General features: G+C 36.1%; 1 protein-coding gene across 13 annotated transcripts in view; it reads left to right on the forward strand.

Annotated features, from left to right (window-relative positions):
• The window catches only part of ERBIN (erbb2 interacting protein), a 123102-nt gene that overhangs the window by 82714 nt on the left and 20007 nt on the right, over window positions 1-20381 (forward strand). For 10 of the 13 annotated variants that reach the window (XM_074811584.1, XM_074811597.1, XM_074811591.1 and 7 more), the window contains 13 exons: window positions 4025-4088; window positions 5684-5758; window positions 7035-7179; window positions 7635-7707; window positions 8808-8937; window positions 9280-9395; window positions 10411-10480; window positions 11484-11583; window positions 12947-13068; window positions 13647-13817; window positions 14608-14790; window positions 17647-17764; window positions 19513-19696. In XM_074811584.1, the coding sequence (XP_074667685.1) occupies window positions 4025-4088; window positions 5684-5758; window positions 7035-7179; window positions 7635-7707; window positions 8808-8937; window positions 9280-9395; window positions 10411-10480; window positions 11484-11583; window positions 12947-13068; window positions 13647-13817; window positions 14608-14790; window positions 17647-17764; window positions 19513-19696 (1551 nt within the window). The remainder of the gene's footprint in view (window positions 1-4024; window positions 4089-5683; window positions 5759-7034; window positions 7180-7634; window positions 7708-8807; window positions 8938-9279; window positions 9396-10410; window positions 10481-11483; window positions 11584-12946; window positions 13069-13646; window positions 13818-14607; window positions 14791-17646; window positions 17765-19512; window positions 19697-20381) is intronic. The other 3 variants (XM_074811592.1, XM_074811589.1, XM_074811590.1) reach the window with 2 other exon arrangements.

Genomic DNA, 20381 nt, shown 5'->3' on the forward strand with positions numbered 1-20381 from the left:
ATACATTGTTTATGTATGATGTACAGTGGGGAGAAAAACTTCATTGTGGTGTCCATAGCACACAAGAAGTGAATCTGCCTTTCAGGATAAGACAGTTGTGCAGCAGCTGACCTGGCCACCTAAGGCATCCATGGCCTGGCTTTAACTATTATGTGAGAACAGAAGCTGATGTGAAATTCGAACTTACAGAGTTTTCCAAACCTGATTATGTGTTTTACAAGGAACATGCTATACAGTTTTAAAAAATGTATAAAATCCAAAGGGGGTTTTTTTAAGCTAATAAGATGTAGGAGTACATGCTAATATTTTTGCTATAGGACACAACTGTATTTTCTTGTTTTCCTGTCACTCTCACCCTTGTAATATTTTCATACCTACAGCAAATACTTTAGCATTTCTAATGAGAAATGTATTTGGATAAATGCTACCGCTCTTGCTGAATTAAACATGCACATAATTTTTAATGCTGAAGCATGAAACACTTGAAAGACTGTTAATCAAAATGGGTAATTAATGCCAACACATTAAATCAACCTTGCTTTGTGCCAAATGCATCATTTTGCTTGGAGCTTATCCATAGCCAAAGACTGCAAAATATTTCTACTGAAATGAAAGCAAAAATACACAGAGATTATTTTAGAGGCATTTATCTGATAGGTAGCTGAAAGTTCGGAAAATGGTCCAGTGGACATACAAAAAGTTTTGGGTTTTTTTTTTCAGCTTCTGTCTGTTGCCTAATATTCAATAAAGAGTAACCTTTTCAGAAAGAAGCAGGTTATTTGAGAGTCTAATTACGATGATTCAGGGCACAATCTTGCTATCACAAACACCTCTTGAATTGAATGCTACTTGAAGTAAGCTGTCGTATTAACCTTAGTGAAGCTATTTACAACATTAGAATCTGAAGCGTAGACTACCTGATCCCATAGTATTGGACTGATTTGACAGCAAGTTCAATAATATGAATTATGAAACAAATTTTTCAGTTTATTGAAGGGATTACATAGTGCCATGGCAAAGAGAAATAGGTATAATCAGATGAATCCATCGGACCTGAGGGAACTGGCATATGAGGTGGCTAAGCCACTATCCATCACGTCTGAGAAGTTGTGGCAGTCCAGTGAAGTTCCTGCTGACTGGAAAAGGGGAAACATAACCCCCATTTTTAAAAGGAGAAAAAATGAAGACCTGGGGAACTACAGGCCAGTAGTCTCATTTCTGTGTCCAGCAACATCATGGAGTAGATCATCCTGAAAACTACACTAAGGCACACGGAGAACAGAGAGGTGATTGGTGACAGCCAACATGGCTTCACAAAGGGCAAATTGTGCCTGACAAATTTGGTGGCCCTCTACAATGGGGTTTACAGCATTGGTGGATAAGGGAAGAGCAACTGACATCTTCTACCTGGACTTGTGCAAAGCATTTGACGCTGTCCCGCACAACATCCTTGTCTCTGAATTGGATATCCACTCGGTGGATAAGGAACTGGCTGGATGGCCGCACTCAAAGGGTTATGGTCAATGGCTCAATGTCCAAGTAGAGAGCAGTGACAAGTGGTGTTCCTCAGGGGTCAGTGTTGGGACCGGTGCTGTTTAACATCTTTGTCGGCAACATGGAGAATTGCATTGAGTGCACCCTCAGCAAGTTTGCCAACAACACCAAGCTGAGTGGTGTGGTCAACATGCTGGAGGGAAGGGATGTGCCATTCAGAGGGACCTGGACAGGTTTGAGAGGTGGGCCCATGCAAACCTCATGAAGTTCAGCAAGGACAAGTGCAAGGTCGTGCACCTGGGTCAGGGCAATCCCAAGCACAAATACAGGCTGGGCAATGAGTGATTTGAGAGTAACCCTGTGGAGGACTTGGATGGAAAACTGACTGTGAGCCAGCAACGTGTGCTTGCAGCCCAGAAAGCCAACTGTATCCTGGGCTGCATCAAAAGAAGTATGGCCAGCAGATTGAGGGAGGTGATTCTACCCCTCCACTGTGCTCTTGTGAGACCCCACCTGGAGTGCTGTGCTCAGCTCTGGGGCCCCCTACATAAGAAGGTCATGGACCTGTTGGAGCTGGTCCAGAGGAGGGCTGTGAAGATGATCAGAGGGCTGGAGCACCTCTCCTGTGGGGACAGGCTGAGAGAGTTGGGGTTCTTCAGCCTGGAGTAGAGAAGGCTCCAGGGAGACCTTACAGCAGCTTTCCAGTACTCAAAGGGGGCTACAGGAAAGATGGGCAGGGACTCTTTATCAGGGAGTGTAGTGATAGGATGAGGGGTAATGGTTTTAAATTGAAAGAGGGTAGATTTAGGTTAGATCTAAGGAATAAGTACTTTACTGTGAGGATGGTGAGACACTGGAACAGGTTGCCCAGAGAAGCTGTAGATGCCCCCTCCCTGGAAGTGTTCAAGGCCAGGTTGGACGGGGCTTTGAGCAACCTGGTCTAGTGGAAGGGCACCCCCCCCATGGCAGGGGTTTGGAACTAGATGACCTTTAAGGACCCTTCCAATCCAAACCATTCTATAATGATTCTGTGATGGCTTAGATAATTTATGTTATAATTGGAAAGTTAATTTTAGCAGCTGGCCTACTGATAATCATCTGGTTCATTAGCTTCGAGAATGAGGGAAAATGTTTTTCAGATTCTTCTGAAAGTAGCCTTTTCATGTATTTTCTTTCTTTTTGTTTGAGCCAGTGGGAATGTGAGTTAAAAGCTTTCCCCTAAAGCCTGTGTATGCTATGTGTGCAGTGTAAAAAATGGCTTCTGCTTTTATCTTTATCATGTCTTTACCTACTTATGCTAAATTCCTAGTTTGTCCTCGGCATAATTACTATAATGTAATCAAAATCAAATACATATACAAATGTTGAGTGTAATCTTTTTTGGAGATTATTTAATGAATAATATGAATAATCACATTAACTTTAAGGCATTTTTCAATAGAATGTAGTTTTTGAACTTTATATTCAGAACTGTAATAGTGTATTTGAAAAACAACTGAACCTTTGAATAGCTCTGTAGAGCATTTTGTGCTCGTACAGATGTTTTCAAAAGATATTAATGTTCATAGATATATTCTGATAATATAATTTACCATTTAGAATCTCTTGTATTTAATTTTTACAGAATTTTATAGTATGTACACATAGTTTATATTTGAAACTTTTAGATGTTATTTTAGATATTATTAATTGTTCTATGTAAATCTATTATTAAATAAATACAGAATATAATGTCATATGTGGGATTCACTACTTTTAGGTAGTACTGCTGCTGACTGGAGTACTGATCATGTAGACCACCATGTGCAGTGGTAGATAATCTCTGTGGGGTCCTCAGTAATAAACTTAAATGGAGGAAAAATGTCACCAAAACACAGCTTGAAATAATGGATTTTACTTGATTTTAGTCACTGATTTAATCTTTTCCATAAGTTGGCTTAAAGTGTATTGATGTGTCACAAAATCCAATTTCATAATCTGTTTTGTTGTAGGACTAGAGAAATAATTAGGATTCCAGACCATATCATATGGATGCAACTTTGTCAGCAGTCTGGAGAGGGAGAAGGGTGGTGTTGGTTACTGTGATTCAATAATGGTCTTTTCTGTTTTAGCTGATCATTAGGCAGTGGTCTTTATTTGAGAGGAAAACATGTAGTTAACCAGCCTTTGGCTGCTGAGATTTACTGTGACTGCAGGTGAAAACTGAAACACTCAAAAGAAGAGTAACTTCACTGAGTTACTCTTTATCATAAAGATTACTCTAGTGGTCTTTAGTTTTTGTAAACTAATCTGTAGATGAGTTGCAGAGTACTCTTTGTGTGACAGTCAGCAGCCAGTATGATCATTAATATGTGCCTGGTTGAACAGTGTGTGAAAAAATTTGACCTTTTTTAGGTATCAGTCCAGTTACAGAACAGCATCTCTACTTAATACTGATTAGAATAATATATTTGTATGAGTACAGGAAGCTTGGAGGTAACTGGTATTTCCTTAAATCTAATTCCTTATTTATTATCCCTTTCGTGTGCAGAACCATGTCCAGACTGACTCAGCTGGAGAGACTGGACTTAGGAAGTAATGAATTCACAGAAGTGGTGAGTTTTGCATTAGTAACAGAGCTTTATATCTTTTATAAATCTCTTTATCCTTTGATCTCTTTTTAATCAATACGAATATGTAAACATCAGCTTAAGAGTTCTGCTACTGAGCAAATATTGTGTATACCTTATACTACTTTATGGGGCCTGTTATAAAAAATATTTGCATATTCTGATGAATATGAATATGTTTTTCCTCAATTTGAAAAGAACACTCTGTGGAATGGTGTGGTTACTGTACTGGTAAAAAATTAATGGTAATATGTGTTTGAATTATAAACTTAATTGTTTGGCTTATAATAAATTCTAAACACTGAGTGCTTATCATGTGTTTTAAGTTGCAAGTTCGGTATATGCTGTGCATAACCTGCTTTTATTATTGTGTACGAACTATTTAAAGCCAAGGGGAACTATATTAAATTTGGATATTGTTCAAAATAGGATACAGTTGAGGTGCTCAGATACTTCCTTCAGCATGGATCAACTTGTTTCCTGTTCATTATCTCACAGACAAATACATCTTATATTTATAATCACTTAACATCTCTCTGCTTCTACAAGTACTCTCCTGGATAAAGGAATTGAAATAGAAGTATAGTGGAACATACTGACCTGCCATATAATAAAGCCAAGCCTTTGTGTGCCACCAGTAGATCACGCAGAGCTGAAGACTTGCTTAGTTGTATGGTTTGGCAGGTAGGGAAGTGTATTTAAGGAATCGTTCATTAGTATTATTACACTTCTAGCCATTACTATTACTGCCATATTCTCATTACACAGTAGATATTCATGTGGAAGCCCTAAACTAATGTGCCCAGGCCCATGTTAAGCCATAACAGCCTGGAACTAAGTATAGTTTGCAAAATTACCTGTTCAGATAGATTTTTGGCTGAGCACTTCATCTTTCCTGGTCTTTTAGCCACAGGAGTCAACTACTGATAAGTTATTTCATTAAGGTCTTTTGGTGAAAGCATAAAAAGGTTGAAAGCATTTTTTTGAATAAAGATTTGTCTGAAAGGTAGTCTTCAGTTAAGATTTTTTCTCTTGGAAAATGAATTATTGGGAGTCAGGACTGCAACTTCTGCAGGAATGCTGTGTAATCCTGCACTTCCCTGTATGGATGGAGTGGTTTACTTGTAACATGCAGGTGCACCCTTTGTTGCTACAATATTAAAATTTGTTTCCCTTTTCCCCAAAACCACACAATCATTGTGGTTTTTGAAAAACAGGTCTCCTGAGTTGATGGTTTAAGGGTTTTTAGACCTCCTCCATGAAGGAGGAAATTATACACATAACATACATTTATTGTGTGCTCCAGTTGAAAGTAATACTTACTGTAAAAAACCCTAGCACTTTCTGTAAGGATTTTTTAGTGCTGTGTTCAAGTTCTTAAAAGATTTTTGTATATCCAGTATATATTTACATTTCAAAAAGTGAATTATCTGTGCTTTCCTTGATGACCCAGTGAAAAACATGTATATAATAACTATAATAAGACATTAGTTAAAATTGCAATAGATGAATCACTGAAGTTGTTTTTGCCTTTCACTATTTTTTGTATGAAGTTTTTGAAAAATGTCTTCCCTTTACAGCCTGAAGTACTTGAACAACTGAGTGGGTTAAAGGAATTTTGGATGGATGGTAATAGACTAACACTTATTCCAGGGGTAAGTTCTTTTACTGTGTTAAACATCTGGTATTTAATTTGCAGTGGTATTTGCTTTGTCAGTGATGATATATGCTAAAGTTGCTATGTAATTTTAATGTTACTTAAAGCCAAAGGGCTAAATGCCACTTAAATGCTTAACTAATCTGGTTAGCAATTGTCACTGATCATGAGAACTAGGTACACAGCTTTTCTTTCATTGAAAATTATATACCTCTCATCTAAAAATTACATTCCGATTCAGGAAGGGGGTAAAAGTCCTGGATCGAATTTAGGGTTGACTGGTTTTATTTTGTGTTAGACAGAAGCAGGAATTCACAGGATAGGTACATTGTGTGAATTTTTACTGGTCACAGCTGTAAAGCAAGCAGTGTCTGTTCAGGTGCCATGTATACACTGAGCATAGCCAGTTCTTGAGAAAATGTTCTGTTGACTTCATCTGGGTTCCTGACATCTCTCAGAGTTAGATGGAGTCCAGGCTGACCTATTATTGCAATACTTGTGAACCTGTGCTTATGTTGTATTAAACTAGTAAATGAGTATTTGAAATTTGGAAAGCAGCTGGTCTGTTTTCAGAGTTAAAATGATTAGCAGTCTTCTGATGTGAGACTTTCTTGCCTGATTAGTAGTCTTCTCTACTGTCTTTCCTCACTTCAGCTGATTCTTTCTTGAAGTGCTGAGTGAATGTATTAAACATTTCTACTTTACAGTAAGACTGTATTGTGAAAGTGACTGCGTATTCCTTGTGAAAATTTTAGTAGAGTAGTATGCACAAATCTTCAAGTTTATTCTTGGTTCATATGGAAATGTAATACAAGCTTACATTTTGGCTTGTTTCTTCAGGTTAGTACAATTAAGGATTCATTATTGTTTTTGAGGTTAAGTAGGATGTGGTTTTACACAAAAGGCAAAAATAAGCATTCAAAGGCTTTACTGGAGCCTGATGATGTTTTTACATTATCTGTCTCTGAAGTCTGTTCTAAAGCTTCAGTTACTTGATTCACGGTAACTGATCAAACCACTGCGTTTGCAGCAGACTGACTGTGGAATAACTGTGGTGTGTCTCTGTGTGTGGAAAAACATTAACTGTGCATATCTGCAAAAAATAGTTCATTACAAAGCTTGAATATTTTGCATAAAATTGTATTTCAGCACTATAAATAGGTTTTCTCTTTTCCTCTGGCATTATACTTGAGAGACACTTTGTTGTCAAATATGCTGGATTTTTTGTTTTGAACTTGCACTTGCTAGAATGCATTATTTTCTCTTGCTTTTAGTTCATAGGCACTTTGAAACAACTGACCTACCTGGACGTTTCTAAAAACAACATTGAGGTAGTTGAAGAAGGTATTTCAGGTTGTGAAAGCCTGCAAGACCTACTGTTATCCAGTAATTCACTTCAGCAACTGCCGGAGTCTATTGGTTTGTATTTTCAGTTAATTCATATTTTTAAAAGGTTATAGTTTAGACACAGAGAACACTTCAAAATAGACAAATCTCATTTTAGGTCTAAGTTTCAATTGATTAAAAGTGCCAGTTTTGGATAAAGCTGTAATGTATAGCTGAATAATAAAGTTTATATTTGTTCTGGAGCATTCATGACTTTATACAGTAGTTCATTAATGGATGAGAACCTGTTGACTGTAACAGAGTAAAAAAACTATTCCCCCCACCCCTACCCATGTCTGGCACATGCTAAGCTGGCAAACAAGTTCTGTAAGCTTGTCTGCTTATTTCCTATAGTCCTATAGGCATGCCAGGGAATACAGAAGATGTGGTTGCTTGCCCATAGGTTTTTTTTCCCCTTTAATTTTAATTAAAACTAAGTTTAATGAACTCAAATGTCCTTTTTGATTTACTTGTTCATTTTATTACAGGTTCCCTGAAGAAGGTAACAACACTTAAAATTGATGAAAACCAGCTAATTTATTTGCCAGACTCCATAGGAGGGTAGGTATTTCACTTGAATAAAAGGTTTAATTGCCTTTCTGCACACTTTTCTGTAACAATGGCTACCCTTTTGAATGTTTTTACACCTACTTGATTTAATTTCTTCTACATGCTAATGTCTTAATAAAGTTGAAAGCACGTACTTTCATATCGTATTTCTAGTTTGCAACATGTATGTGCTTTATGTGTTGTTTAATATCAAAAGACACATGTTCCTCACTTATTAATGCAGCTACCAATCTATGAAAGAAAAATTGAATGTGAAAGAAAACACAATGTTTAAAAAGGCAGTCAACTGGTTTTTGGCAGTAACATAGCTGTGGCTGTGGTAAATATTGCAAATGATTGAACTACTATCAAAAAGCTTGTAAAAAGTGAATCTGAACACACACATTTATTTTTTTTTATATTATAAGAATTTCACCTGTTCATCAGCAGGGATTTTTAATGTATAATTTGGTGTTCAGCAATTTAATTTAAAACAAGGAAATGAATGCAAAAATAATGGGTTCAGAATAAAGTGCTATAAAAATGAAGGGTAGTTGTTCCAGTTTTTCTCCTGTTATAATTAATACAGGTTATCTTTTGTTGTCAGAATTTACAAAATAATTCTTCACTGCCAGATTCTTAGTTCCACTTTCTCTAACTCTGAAAATTATTTTTCTTGTTCAGAAACTACACTGAACTCTGTCCCATTCGGAATGTTTTCAGTGCCTTGCACTAGCACATTTTCATGTAATACACAACGTTTAATGTTGCTGACCCCCCTGTTTTCACTGAATGCTCTCTACTGTGTAAAGGAGATCCAAAAAAAAAGCCACAGACAAACAAACAAAACCACAAAAAAACCCCACCAAAACAAAACGAAAAAACCCACAATCAACCATCAAACAACAAAAACCCCAAAACACATTTTAGGCATTTAGTAAAGGATTTTTCTTGAATTTGAAATCCCTTGGGTTTCAGAGTTTTATTTTGAATGAAATTTGAGATTTATAGTTAATAGTGGTATTAACTTCATTTAAACTTCAAGTATTCAATTGATGTTGGATGAATTTACCTGTATAGAGGAGTGATTTTTTTTTTCTTTTTTTTTGCAGGTTAATATCAGTAGAAGAACTGGACTGTAGTTTCAACGAGATTGAAACATTGCCTTCATCTGTTGGGCAGCTCTCTAATATAAGGACATTTGCTGCAGATCATAACTTTTTAACACAGCTGCCATCAGAGGTATGTATTTAATTACAAAACTGTGAAATGCATTTTTAAATGTATTTTAAACTATACAGTCTGTACAACTTTTGGATAACAAGTTAATTCTTGAGTAGATGTTCTTCATGTATGTTTTTAAAGGAGAATTCATACAAATATACAAGTTTTCAAATAATGAAAACTTTTTTTTAAGCAAGAAGTAGAAAATTGTTGCTAGTGTATTGAAACTAAAAGAAGGTTTAATATGTAAGAATAAATCTATACAGGCAAAAATAGCAGTAATATTAGTTGTTTTAAAACAGTAAAAATTTGCATATTTAGAGTTGTGAAGATGAATTAATTCTTCGGGGTCTTTTTCAGATTGGAAACTGGAAGCATGTAACAGTGTTGTTTCTGCATTCTAATAAGCTTGAATTTCTCCCTGAAGAAATGGGTGATATGCAGAAACTAAAAGTCATCAATCTGAGTGACAATAGGTTTGTGAATACATTTATTCAAATAGAAGTTGTATGAAATGTAATAGTAGATGTTTGTTATGAATAGATTATGCTATCTTTCCTTATCTCATGCACAGCTTAGAAGCTGACTGAAATGCATATATTTAATGTGTTATTGCTGTATTCTGGATCTTGCAGTTCCATTGTATTAAGCTGTCTTTATTTTAATGACAGCACGCAGCATATGCATTGAAGCAATTCAATACATTTATGATTGTTAGCATATATTTTTCTGGGGAATTAGTTTGGTTATTTTCATAAAACTTTTGATTCTTAAAAGTTACTAGCTTCCTGTATTACATATGGAGGACACAAAACAGTATCACAGTATAGTGTAAAACACTTAATTGTGCTGGAGAAGGGGGAAAAGAGAGTTGTGTTTTATTAGAGCTGGTCATTAAAAACTGACAAAACATTTCTCTTTTAGGAATTGCCAATTTGTAGAATTGAAATATATTGGGAGAGAGAAGTCTAACTGAGCTCCCCATCCTGTTCTGCCAATCCAGCTTCTCTGTACTCCCATCTGTAGCTTGATGTATCCATTAATACCAGAGCTTCTGTTACCCAGGGCAGCCCCTTACCCACACATATATCTTGGAAAAAAACACCACTTTTCAGATGTAGCACTTTTTTCTTAATTGGCGTGCATCTATATTGAAAGATAAAGTGCTGAGGGTTCAGATTAATTAATTCAGGTCTTCAGAATTGTATTCAAGCCACTGAACTGAGTTAAACTCAAGTTACGTTGTCAGGTTTTTTTTTAAGCTGCTTGCTAAACTGGGCAGAAATGCAGTTTTTTTGTTCGCTTGTTTTGGTTTTTTTAATTTCAGGTATAACTTTGAATCTAAATTAAATGCTGTTGCCTTTCAACTGTCAATAGTTACTAATTTAACTGTATCTGTAAATGTCCTTTTTAAACAGTTTTACAGGATTGTTTCTTAACAATCTTAACAGTATTGATAACTATACTTACATAAATTCTTGTAATTTACAGACTGAAGAATTTGCCATTTACCTTTACAAAACTGCAACAGCTCACTGCTATGTGGCTATCAGACAATCAGGTGAACTTTTTTAAAATTAAAAATAGATGATTGTTGACTTTATTCCTAATGGAACTGTCAAGTACAGAGCCATCTGTTAAATAATGGGACCTCGTACTGTGTATATACATCAATACTTCCTTACTGTGTTGTTCTCCTGAAATAAAGAACACTGAGCCTGTCTTTGGAGACTTTCATACTTCTGACAAAGTTCTGTGCTATTAGGGAATGCAATTTAATAGATGTTTTTTGGGTTTTTTGTTTTTGTTTTTCCTAATTCAGGCTTGTTTAGACAGGAGAGTTAGTGCTTGATAAGCTAGTAGCTGAATGTGTAGCACGCTGTTCCTTCCACAGCTATACCACTGGGGAAACTTAGCATGCTAGGCTTCTTGCCACACCTTTGAACGCTGTGACTGTCTGAGTTTCAAGCTGTTAAGCAGTAACTCATGCATTTGTGGCTTGTATTTTTGCTGTGTGTTGAAGCCCTCTGTACTGTGCTGATTTCCTGAACAGAATTAAGGTGAACAGGGTTGCCAGAAATCTACTAGGCTCAGATGTAGTATAATGAAAGCACTTCTGCTAATCCAGTAGTTTCAAGAATCTCCTGCCCTTTTTTGTAAGGGGTGGGATATATTCAATCTGGTGTCAGTATTAAAAACTGAGTACAATATTTTTCTCTTCATATGATTGTCTGCAGCTTTAAATATATCTGTGTATTCCAGATTAGCCTGCTTTGAGATAGTAATAAGTCCTAGCAAGAAACTGGGTTATTTTTTGAATATCCAGTGTTTGCTTTTCTCTTGAAGCTGTTACGGAGTTTCAGTTCTCAGTCAAAGCCAGTCATCAATCAAAGACAGACATGTTAATAACTTCGTTTTGTGGAAATTATTCAGAGGAGAAATGGTTTAATACAAGGCAGAGTAGTCTTCAGAGTAATGGGACAGGCATACTCTGTGATATGTAGATCATACTTACTTTTTTATATATGTTCTCATAACATAGCCTTCTTTCATTTGCTTCCTAGTCTAAACCACTTATCCCTCTTCAAAAAGAAGCTGACCCTGACACACAGAAAACAGTACTTACTAATTACATGTTCCCCCAGCAACCAAGGACCGAGGATGGTAAGAATTTCTGAAATACCCTGTCAGAATGCTCACTTTTGAAAATAAGAATAGGAAGACTGTCCAGCTAATATGATTTTCAAAAGATAATACTTAAATACAAGTTTGAAATAAACTTGTAAGTGATGAACAGTTACATCTGAAGAACGAGAACAGTAACTTAATGTGATCTACAATATTGGTAAATTCCAGGTGAAAATTTTAGTGAGCAAGGTGAGGAATGGACGGGTGGATCACATTCTGCGATGGTTGCCACATCCCAATATGACACCTTATTTCATTCTGACAGAACATAATGGTTTGGGGTGAAATTCTTCTTAGCAGGTGTCTGCTTTAGACTGACTGTTTTAACAGAATGTTAGACAAGATGTTTCCTCCATTACCGAGTACATATTTTTGGAATAGTACATAACATTCTGGGTTTTATTTTAAATGAAAAAAAAATCAGTCCAAAAAAACCCATATTGCTCACATTTAGTTTGAACTGTGTTATAAAAGGTTAGGTTATGCCCAAATATTAAGACCTTGCTAGAAAGTTATTTTGTTGACCCCTATAATTAAATATTTTTCTATTTCAAGTATAGAATTAGTTAATATGGACAGTCTTGGTACTGATAATGAAGGATACACATTTTCTGGAGTGGTGGTGGCAGATTTATTAGGCTATTTGACATGCTAAAGTAGAGCCCGGCTGATGTAACACAGAGCGTGGAGACATGCTAGAATAAGAGACAACGGGTATCCAGAAGATTTTTTTATCTCTTGCAAAATTAAGCAAGAAATACTTTGTGAAGCTGCTGTCATTTGTGTAACTTCTGCAAAATCATTTGTTTACCTTAAGTTTTAGATGCTTTAGGGTTTTTTCAGGATTAGTAGTAATGCAGGTTTTTGTCACTAAGTCCTTCTTAGTCTTCATTTTAAAATTTTCATTAAATGAAATCAGGTGGATGCTCTTATATGTGCTTAATGAGACCACGTCACTGAAGTCAGGCTATATAAATCTATATAACTTACATATATATATACACAAATACATATTTTCATATTTATACATATATATGAATAAAAATACTTTGCATCAGAGTTCTGCAAATTTTCAAGTGTGGGTATTAAGACTAGTGTACAGCTGTGTGTATGACATTTTTTACTTTACAGATAGGGATTTTATTATTATGAAAATACAGCCAAGTTTCTAAAGCAGTGGCAGTGCAGCTAGTCTTAATGGTGCTGCTAGTCTCTTATCTTTTAAGAATGCATACAAAAGCATACAATCCCATCCCAGAGAAAGAAAAAGAGGATTTTTATTTTGCATAATGTATCCTATTCTTATGAGCATCTTTGTTTTTATGGCTTTTTTTTTTAGTTATGTTCATATCTGATAATGAAAGTTTTAATCCATCTCTGTGGGAGGAACAGCGGAAACAGCGTGCTCAGGTGGCATTTGAGTGTGATGAAGACAAAGATGAGAGAGAGGCACCGCCTCGGGTTAGTACTGAATTTTTTTTTTGTAATAGGTGGTGCTTCCCTCCCTCTTATCCCCACCCCTGAATCCCATCCTTTTCCTTACTTTGGCTGTGGATTTCACTTTGCTGAAGAAATCACGTCTTCAGTTATTAATTAAGAGTATCTAGCAGGATGAAACACCTTGAGGTTTCTGGGGTTTTTTGCCAGATCATTTTAAGTGGAGCACAAGGGAAAGACTCTCAGCTGATGTAAGGCAATGTAGGGCATAACAGGCATAACTAGTGGTGATGTGAAGAAGGATGGTGGGGAAGTAGTGATTAATCTTGATTGTTCTTTAAGTAAATTAGAGTTGCCCTAATTCTTCCTGCTTGCAGTCAATGGACACAGTTGGGGCGGGGGGGGGGGGGGGGGGGGAAGTGGTTCATAATCTTGCTGGGTTTTATAAACTTAAGTCTGGATCAGTTCAGGTGGACTCAAACAGCAAAGTGGAGATCCTAGATTGTTCAGTGTTTTGTCCTAATTCATTGTCTGTTGTAAAGCTGATGTTTTAGTTATGGCATTTCATTAAATGTGGAACATTATTGGTTTTTGTCATATAGGAAGGCAACCTGAAGAGATACCCAACTCCGTATCCTGATGAACTGAAGAATATGGTCAAAACAGTCCAGACAATTGTACATAGGCTGAAGGACGAAGAATCTACTGAAGATATTGCCAAGGAGTCAAAACGAGAAGGCCAGACAATTTCTGTAAAAGATGTGGGGGTAAAGGTTAGAGATAGTATTCTCTTCTGATTTTGCAAGAAATTTCAAAGACCTAGAATGTCATTGCTTCCTTTTAATTCTTTTCTCTCTCCCCACTAATACTTTAGCAAGAAAAATTGTCAAATTAAACAACAGAATTTACCTCTTCACTGTCTAAAGAAGTCTGTAATAAATGTCTGGTTTGTAGTAGCAATTTTCCTCTGACACTAAGAACAAGAAAAGTGACTTGATTTTCAGGCAAATACAAATTATGGATGTATTAAGGAGCTGTATTCTTCAGTTTCTGGAGGATGGCATCTTTGTCATCCTCTGATCTTATAAATGCCAGATCTCACAATGAGATTCAGGATAATCTCTAAGGATTTTACTCCTGCCCTTGTGACTGGAGTTTTTACATGATAAGTTGGGAAGGCAGTCGTAGCAAGTTGGCACAGGAGTCAGGAACTCTTTAACAAGTTGATGTAGCATGACGTGATAGGACTGATGTTTAGTGCTGATATGTCTTATTGTAGACATTCTTGGCCTTTTTTTTTTTTATTAACTGGAAATCTAATGGTACAAATTGACCCCAATAAGGAGGAGAGTCAAACTGATTGACAAAGGGTAGGGGCTGTATCTCAGTAATCTGCAGAGATTTCTCTGCATTTCATACCTGATGCATTTCATACTTCATAAATTTCAAAACTTAAATTTTCCATTCCATAGTTTCCCAAAACATATAGTGTTAACACTAAATATGATATGTTACTGAAAATCTTTCAGGATGTTTTTTCTGCTAATATTCTTAATCCTGTAGACTTCAGAAATTGCTTCGATAAAGAACAAAGCAGATGAGAGAAAGCAGTATTCAGCAGGAAGCTCTGTGCAGAAGCCTACTGAAGCAGAAGCTGAGCACAGCACCGCAAATTCACAGATGACTGCACTTGTTAAAACCTTACAAAACATGAAAACAATTGTCAACCATGAAGACATGCTTGAGGTATGGCATTGTGATGAACATCTAAACAGTCAAAGAATTGTGCTGGTGTTGTATTGAATTTGTTACTCTGGGAGATGAAAATTTATGTTGACAATAGCAGAAAAGTGCCATAAGTGTTGTAAACACAGATGATTTGCAATGCAATATTTTTCTCACTTCAGATTATATTAAGTAAAAGGTGAAACAACTAATAAAAAGTTCATAATGAAAGATACATGCATTTAAAGAAAAATATAGCAAACTTGATTAAAAGTTGACCTAAGTATCAAACTGTGAAAAGACTCATGCTTAGAATTTTCCAGGTTTTTCTTGATTGTCAGTTCTTCATTAAATACTTGATTTTAATTATCACTGAAATGACAAAATATCTGATTAGTGGGAGCAATCAAAAACTTGTATATCCAAGTGACTATGCACATTCATTTCAAAGGAAGAGTGAAAGGTGGGTTTCAAAATGTGTATTCCTTTGTGTTTATTAGTGAGCTGTCATGAATATGACTTGGACTGTATTTACCTCTTATAAGAGTCAGAGATTTTATATTTCTAAACTGTTTGTACTTTTTGTTTGGTTTTTTGTTTTGTATCAGAAATAACGTGGCCAGCAGGGACAGGGAAGTGATCTTGCCCCTGTACTTGGCATTGGTGAGGCCACACCTCGATTACTGTGTTCAGTTTTGGGCCCCTCACTACAAAAAGGACATTGAATTACTCGAGCGTGTCCAGAGAAGGGCAGCGAAGCTGGTGAAGGGTCTGGAGCACATGTCGTACGAGGAGCGGCTGAGGGAACTGGGGTTGTTTAGTCTGGAGAAGAGGAGGCTGAGGGGAGACCTCATCGCCCTCTACAACTACCTGAAAGGAGGTTGCAGAGAGCTGGGGACGAGTCTCTTCAACCAAGTAATAAGCAATAGGACAAGAGGTAATGGCCTCAAGCTGCACCAGGGAAGGTTTAGACTAGATATTAGGAAGTATTTCTTTACAGAACGGGTTGTTAGGTGTTGGAATGGGCTGCCCAGGGAGGTGGTGGAGTCCCCATCCCTGGAGGTGTTCAAGAGGCAGGTTGACATAGCACTTAGGGATATGGTGTAGTTGGGATCTGTCAGTGCTAGGTTAACGGTTGGACTGGATGATCTTCAAGGTCCTTTCCAACCTAGATGACTCTGTGATTCTGTGATCTCTGACAAACACTATGTATTCTTTTATTTAGAATGTTTCAGATTTATCACAAATTTTGGAACTTGTTACTTAATCAGTTGCCAGTCACAACCTGTAAAATTCTTTTTTTTGTAGTTTCACAAGCAGATTATTTTTGCCTATGTTGGGTAAGCAGTGGAACATGCATATATGATACATTTGCTGAAGAGACTTTGTGACAAGCAGTTGTGGCTGTTGCTGGCTATTTCCCCACTAGCATGTTCCTATTTCTATGTACTTTCTGAAAATATTTGTTTTGATGTTGTTCTTTAGTTTAAAAACATAATTTCAGAAAATCATATTAGTTGTCTAATGACAGTGACAGCAATTCTTTGTATCTGGCTGTACGCCAGTAAGTAAATGAGGCAGCAGTGGGTAGTCAGTCAGGGATAGTGAATTCCGTATTTCCATGTAAGAACCTGCTGGTAACTCTGTTGCAGTTGAAACCAGATATCTAAACTTTGCATGCATGTAAGTTTTTCATTTCAACATTGATTACACTTGTTGTATGTCACACCCAAGAAGAAAGGCAATGTGGTAGAGGCAGTGAAGTGGTTGACTGTTCCAATTGCAGAGAAAAAGAGATGGATTTTTATTTTTTTATTTTTAATGAAGACTATCACAGGTTGTTTGCTACATCTCAGTCAGGTTTGTCCTCCCTGCAATCCAAAGAACTGGCCAGGTAGTTGGTATCATGGGAAAGGTGGTGCTCCATTAAATGTTCTGAAACATGGAAAAAAAAGTGAACACTGACAGACTATTTTTGCAATCTGTAACATGGATTTTGTAGTATTTGTAATAGGAAGCATGTTTGCTAGAAAGAAATTTCCACTTTAGGGAAGGAAGGTTTTTTCCTTCAAAATATTACTGGAAACAATCGTTTTTTGAAGATGATAGGAATATAGGGTATAGGGCTGTCAGCAGGATTCTGAATCAGTCGCATGGCTGCTTTTGCAGCAGCTTTGTCAGTTAATCTCTTTCATAAGTACACTGATCTCCATCTTATGGTTGGGAACTAGTGATTTCTAGCTTAAATGTATTCAGCATTGCTTTATTCCTCTGCTATTGTTGTTGAAGTTAAATAACTTCTCTTCCTTTTGGAATTTATGCCTAGAGTAAACGCAAAGATATAAACCCAAGCAACACTTGCTTTTTCTTTGCTAGACTAGGCAAGCCAAGCTCATTCAGTCTTTTCTCACAGAATAGCTCTCCATTCCTAAGATTGTCTTGGTCATGCTACTCCATAGCTGTTTCAGTTTGAGCTGTTTTCTGCAAAACCAATACCCAGCTAGTCAGTCTGGTGTGTTTGCTGATTCAGTGATAATTTTCTGACTTGAACTCAACTGGAGGTTCTCTCCAATGGTGAAACAGATGCTGCAACTGCTTGCTCCAAGTAGGTTTTTGCAGCTGAAGTTACAGGTTTGAGTGTCGTTCCCATGGAGTTCATCAGTGACAATGCAAGTCTACATGTGCTGCTGCTTAAAGATAATTCAGTTACAAATATTCTAAATTCAGTTGACTTGCCACTACACGGTTGTTATGTTATGCCTGTGTTATGTTGCTTGTATATTTTTACCCCTTTATTGTTCACTGGGTGACAGTTTAGATAGCATTTACCTTTACAGTTCTTTAAAATGCACACCATAAAGCTGGTTTTTTTTTTAGCAGGAGTCAGAAGAACTCTCCTCTGATGAAGAGATGAAAATGGCAGAAATGCGACCACCGCTGATAGAAACCTCCATAAACCAACCAAAAGTGGTAGCTCTTAGCAATAACAAAAAAGGTTAGATACCATCAAAAGCAATACAAATTTTGTGTGATTCTGATAATTTCTTGACTCACAGTGGCTAGTTTTTCTATTTAAGTTATGTAAAAATAGTTTTAATTTGTATGCTTTAAAAGAAAGATGGTTGATTGTCTAGTTAAGTAATGAAAGCAGAAAAAATATTCTACAATATCTTGTACTTGAGTGTGTGGTAGAGAAAGCTGTTTTGATGTCCTAATTTTCTTGATTTTTGTCATCAGTTTAAAAGCAGAAGGGGAAAGGAGATGCGTGGGTTTTGAGGGACTGCTAACTTGAACACTCTTGATACTCTTAAGAAAAGCATTGCAGAAAGTGGTACTTACCTTGGAAATATTTCATATTCCCCCTCCCCCAGATTTTGTGGATTATTGCTGCTGTAGGCAGCAATATCGCATGTTTGAATTTCTCTGAGAAGCTGTGCTCTCTTCCTAAGGTTTAAGAATAAACTTCTCGTGGCAATTCTTTCTCCAGAGTCACTTTACTCTTCTATTTTTCTTCTTTCCTCTAACAGGAAACTTCAGATCATTATTTTTGTTACCTAAGTTATATATTCTCTGAAAGACAATTTTGGTCTAAGGTCACTTAGGTCAGTTAACGTCTTAGGTCACTTCCCTAAGAGTAAGTAATGACTTAGGATTTAGAGAAAATGTAATTTAAAAGTTGGGGAGCAAATTGTATTTTGCTTCTATATGATATCCTAGTCCAGTACTTTCCAGGAGAAGAGGGTTTTCTGGCCATTAGATGTAAAAGAGTGAGATTTAGGGGGGATGAAGGAAACCGACATGGAGGTAGCAGAAAGTCTGCTGAGGATGACATGCAGGTGAAAAGATAGACATTTATCAATGCTGTCTTCAGGGTTTCTATGTCTGACTAAAGTACTAAGTCAAAACTTCTTTCTTGTTTGTGGAGACAGTCATTAGTTTCACAAAATTTATGTTTTGGGACCTGTAACTGTATCTTGAAGCAAAAATTTAAATGTATTTGTACACATATTAAAATCATGGCAGTTTTGAAGTCCCACAGATAAATCATTTTTGTATGGATGTAGTATGTAACTGTGCATACATCATGCACAAATCAGTGTGCACAGGTGTAAATTCCTCTGAAAATGTTGTGCTAAGTGGTCTTCAAAGCATGGGAATGCATAGGATTCCAACTTTGCAGCAGAACATTTTTATTTCCTGTGTTCTACATTTATGAAACTATACAGAGTTTATCTAGTGATCTAGGTCTTTCCGAACTTCTTGATCTAATAAATAGCTATTTGACAGTGATATAATGTTCAAAATCAGAAACTCTACACTTTCAAAATCCTGCACATGAAGTGGTGTACTTCATTTTCATAGGGGCTGATAGACTCATGTAATTCAAAACTCTGAAATCACTGCCAAAATGGAAATATGATTTGATAGATGTTTTGGGGAAATATTACATAATGTAGCACTAGATTATGCCAGGGAAACTTGAAATAAAGCAACAAGTTAAATTTCATTAACAGATAAGGGCTGTTTACATTGAGCCAAATATTTTAAAAATAGAAACTATTGCCAACAGTCTTCTGTAAGTTTAAATGCAGTTTGCAAAGGTGTTACCTTACATTTTTGTTTTGAGTAGAAAGAATTACTGACGAACAAGAGACAATTTCTAAATACTGTAACATACACACATTAAATAGCTGTTAAACAGATGTATGTGTCTGTAACTAAATTGACAAATTTCTATTTCAGATGATTCAAAAGATGCTGATTCCTTCTCAGATGAAGCTACCCACAATAGCAATCAAAATAACAGCAACTGTTCCTCTCCTTCTCGAATGTCAGATTCTGTTTCCTTAAATACTGATAGTAGCCAAGATATTTCTCTCTGCTCTCCAGACAAAGAAACACATGCTGCTGTTTTATCCAAAATCAGGTTTGTAAGATACTGTATACCACTGAGCAAATACAATAGAAAAATTTTACTTAATCTTTCATATGTGTCCATTCCTTTAATTAATTAATTTATCATTCATGAAATCATTCAAATTTTAATGTTTTAAAATAAGGTTAAATAATGGAATAGTTCTCGCTTTAAAAAAGACAATAAAATTCAGAGGCTAATTTTAGTATACAAGACATGGTTCCCATCTGTTTTAATAATAGTGCATAATAATTTCATCCTTATAATTACTTATGCCTGCAAAATACTTCAATACACCATTTTAAAAGCTCTGCTTTTATTTGCATAATTTTGAAGATCAATTTGATTCCTAACATAACTATAAAAGGCTTTTAGAAACTTATAAAGAATGAACTTACAGGTTGCTACTCTTCTTCAGGTTTTACTTAGAAGGTGCCATTTTTTTAAAAAATTGCCAATAGAAACAAGTTTTGTCCAAAACTATCACACAACTTGCAAGTATTTGATTAAAAAAATTGAGTTATTGTCACTTTGTGACACTTTTAAACTGTCTTTAATAATTCCTGTTGAATTTAAACAAACTTCTGAAATCAGATGACACAAACATTGCCAAAATGAGCCCTCTATATAATATATTTCTGTAACGGTAAGATAGCAAATCATAAATCTGGCTGTATATTGGTCTTTGTCCTGTTTT

The sequence above is a fragment of the Strix aluco genome, chromosome Z (assembly GCF_031877795.1).
Source record: "Strix aluco isolate bStrAlu1 chromosome Z, bStrAlu1.hap1, whole genome shotgun sequence".
NCBI classification, from domain to species: domain Eukaryota; kingdom Metazoa; phylum Chordata; class Aves; order Strigiformes; family Strigidae; genus Strix; species Strix aluco.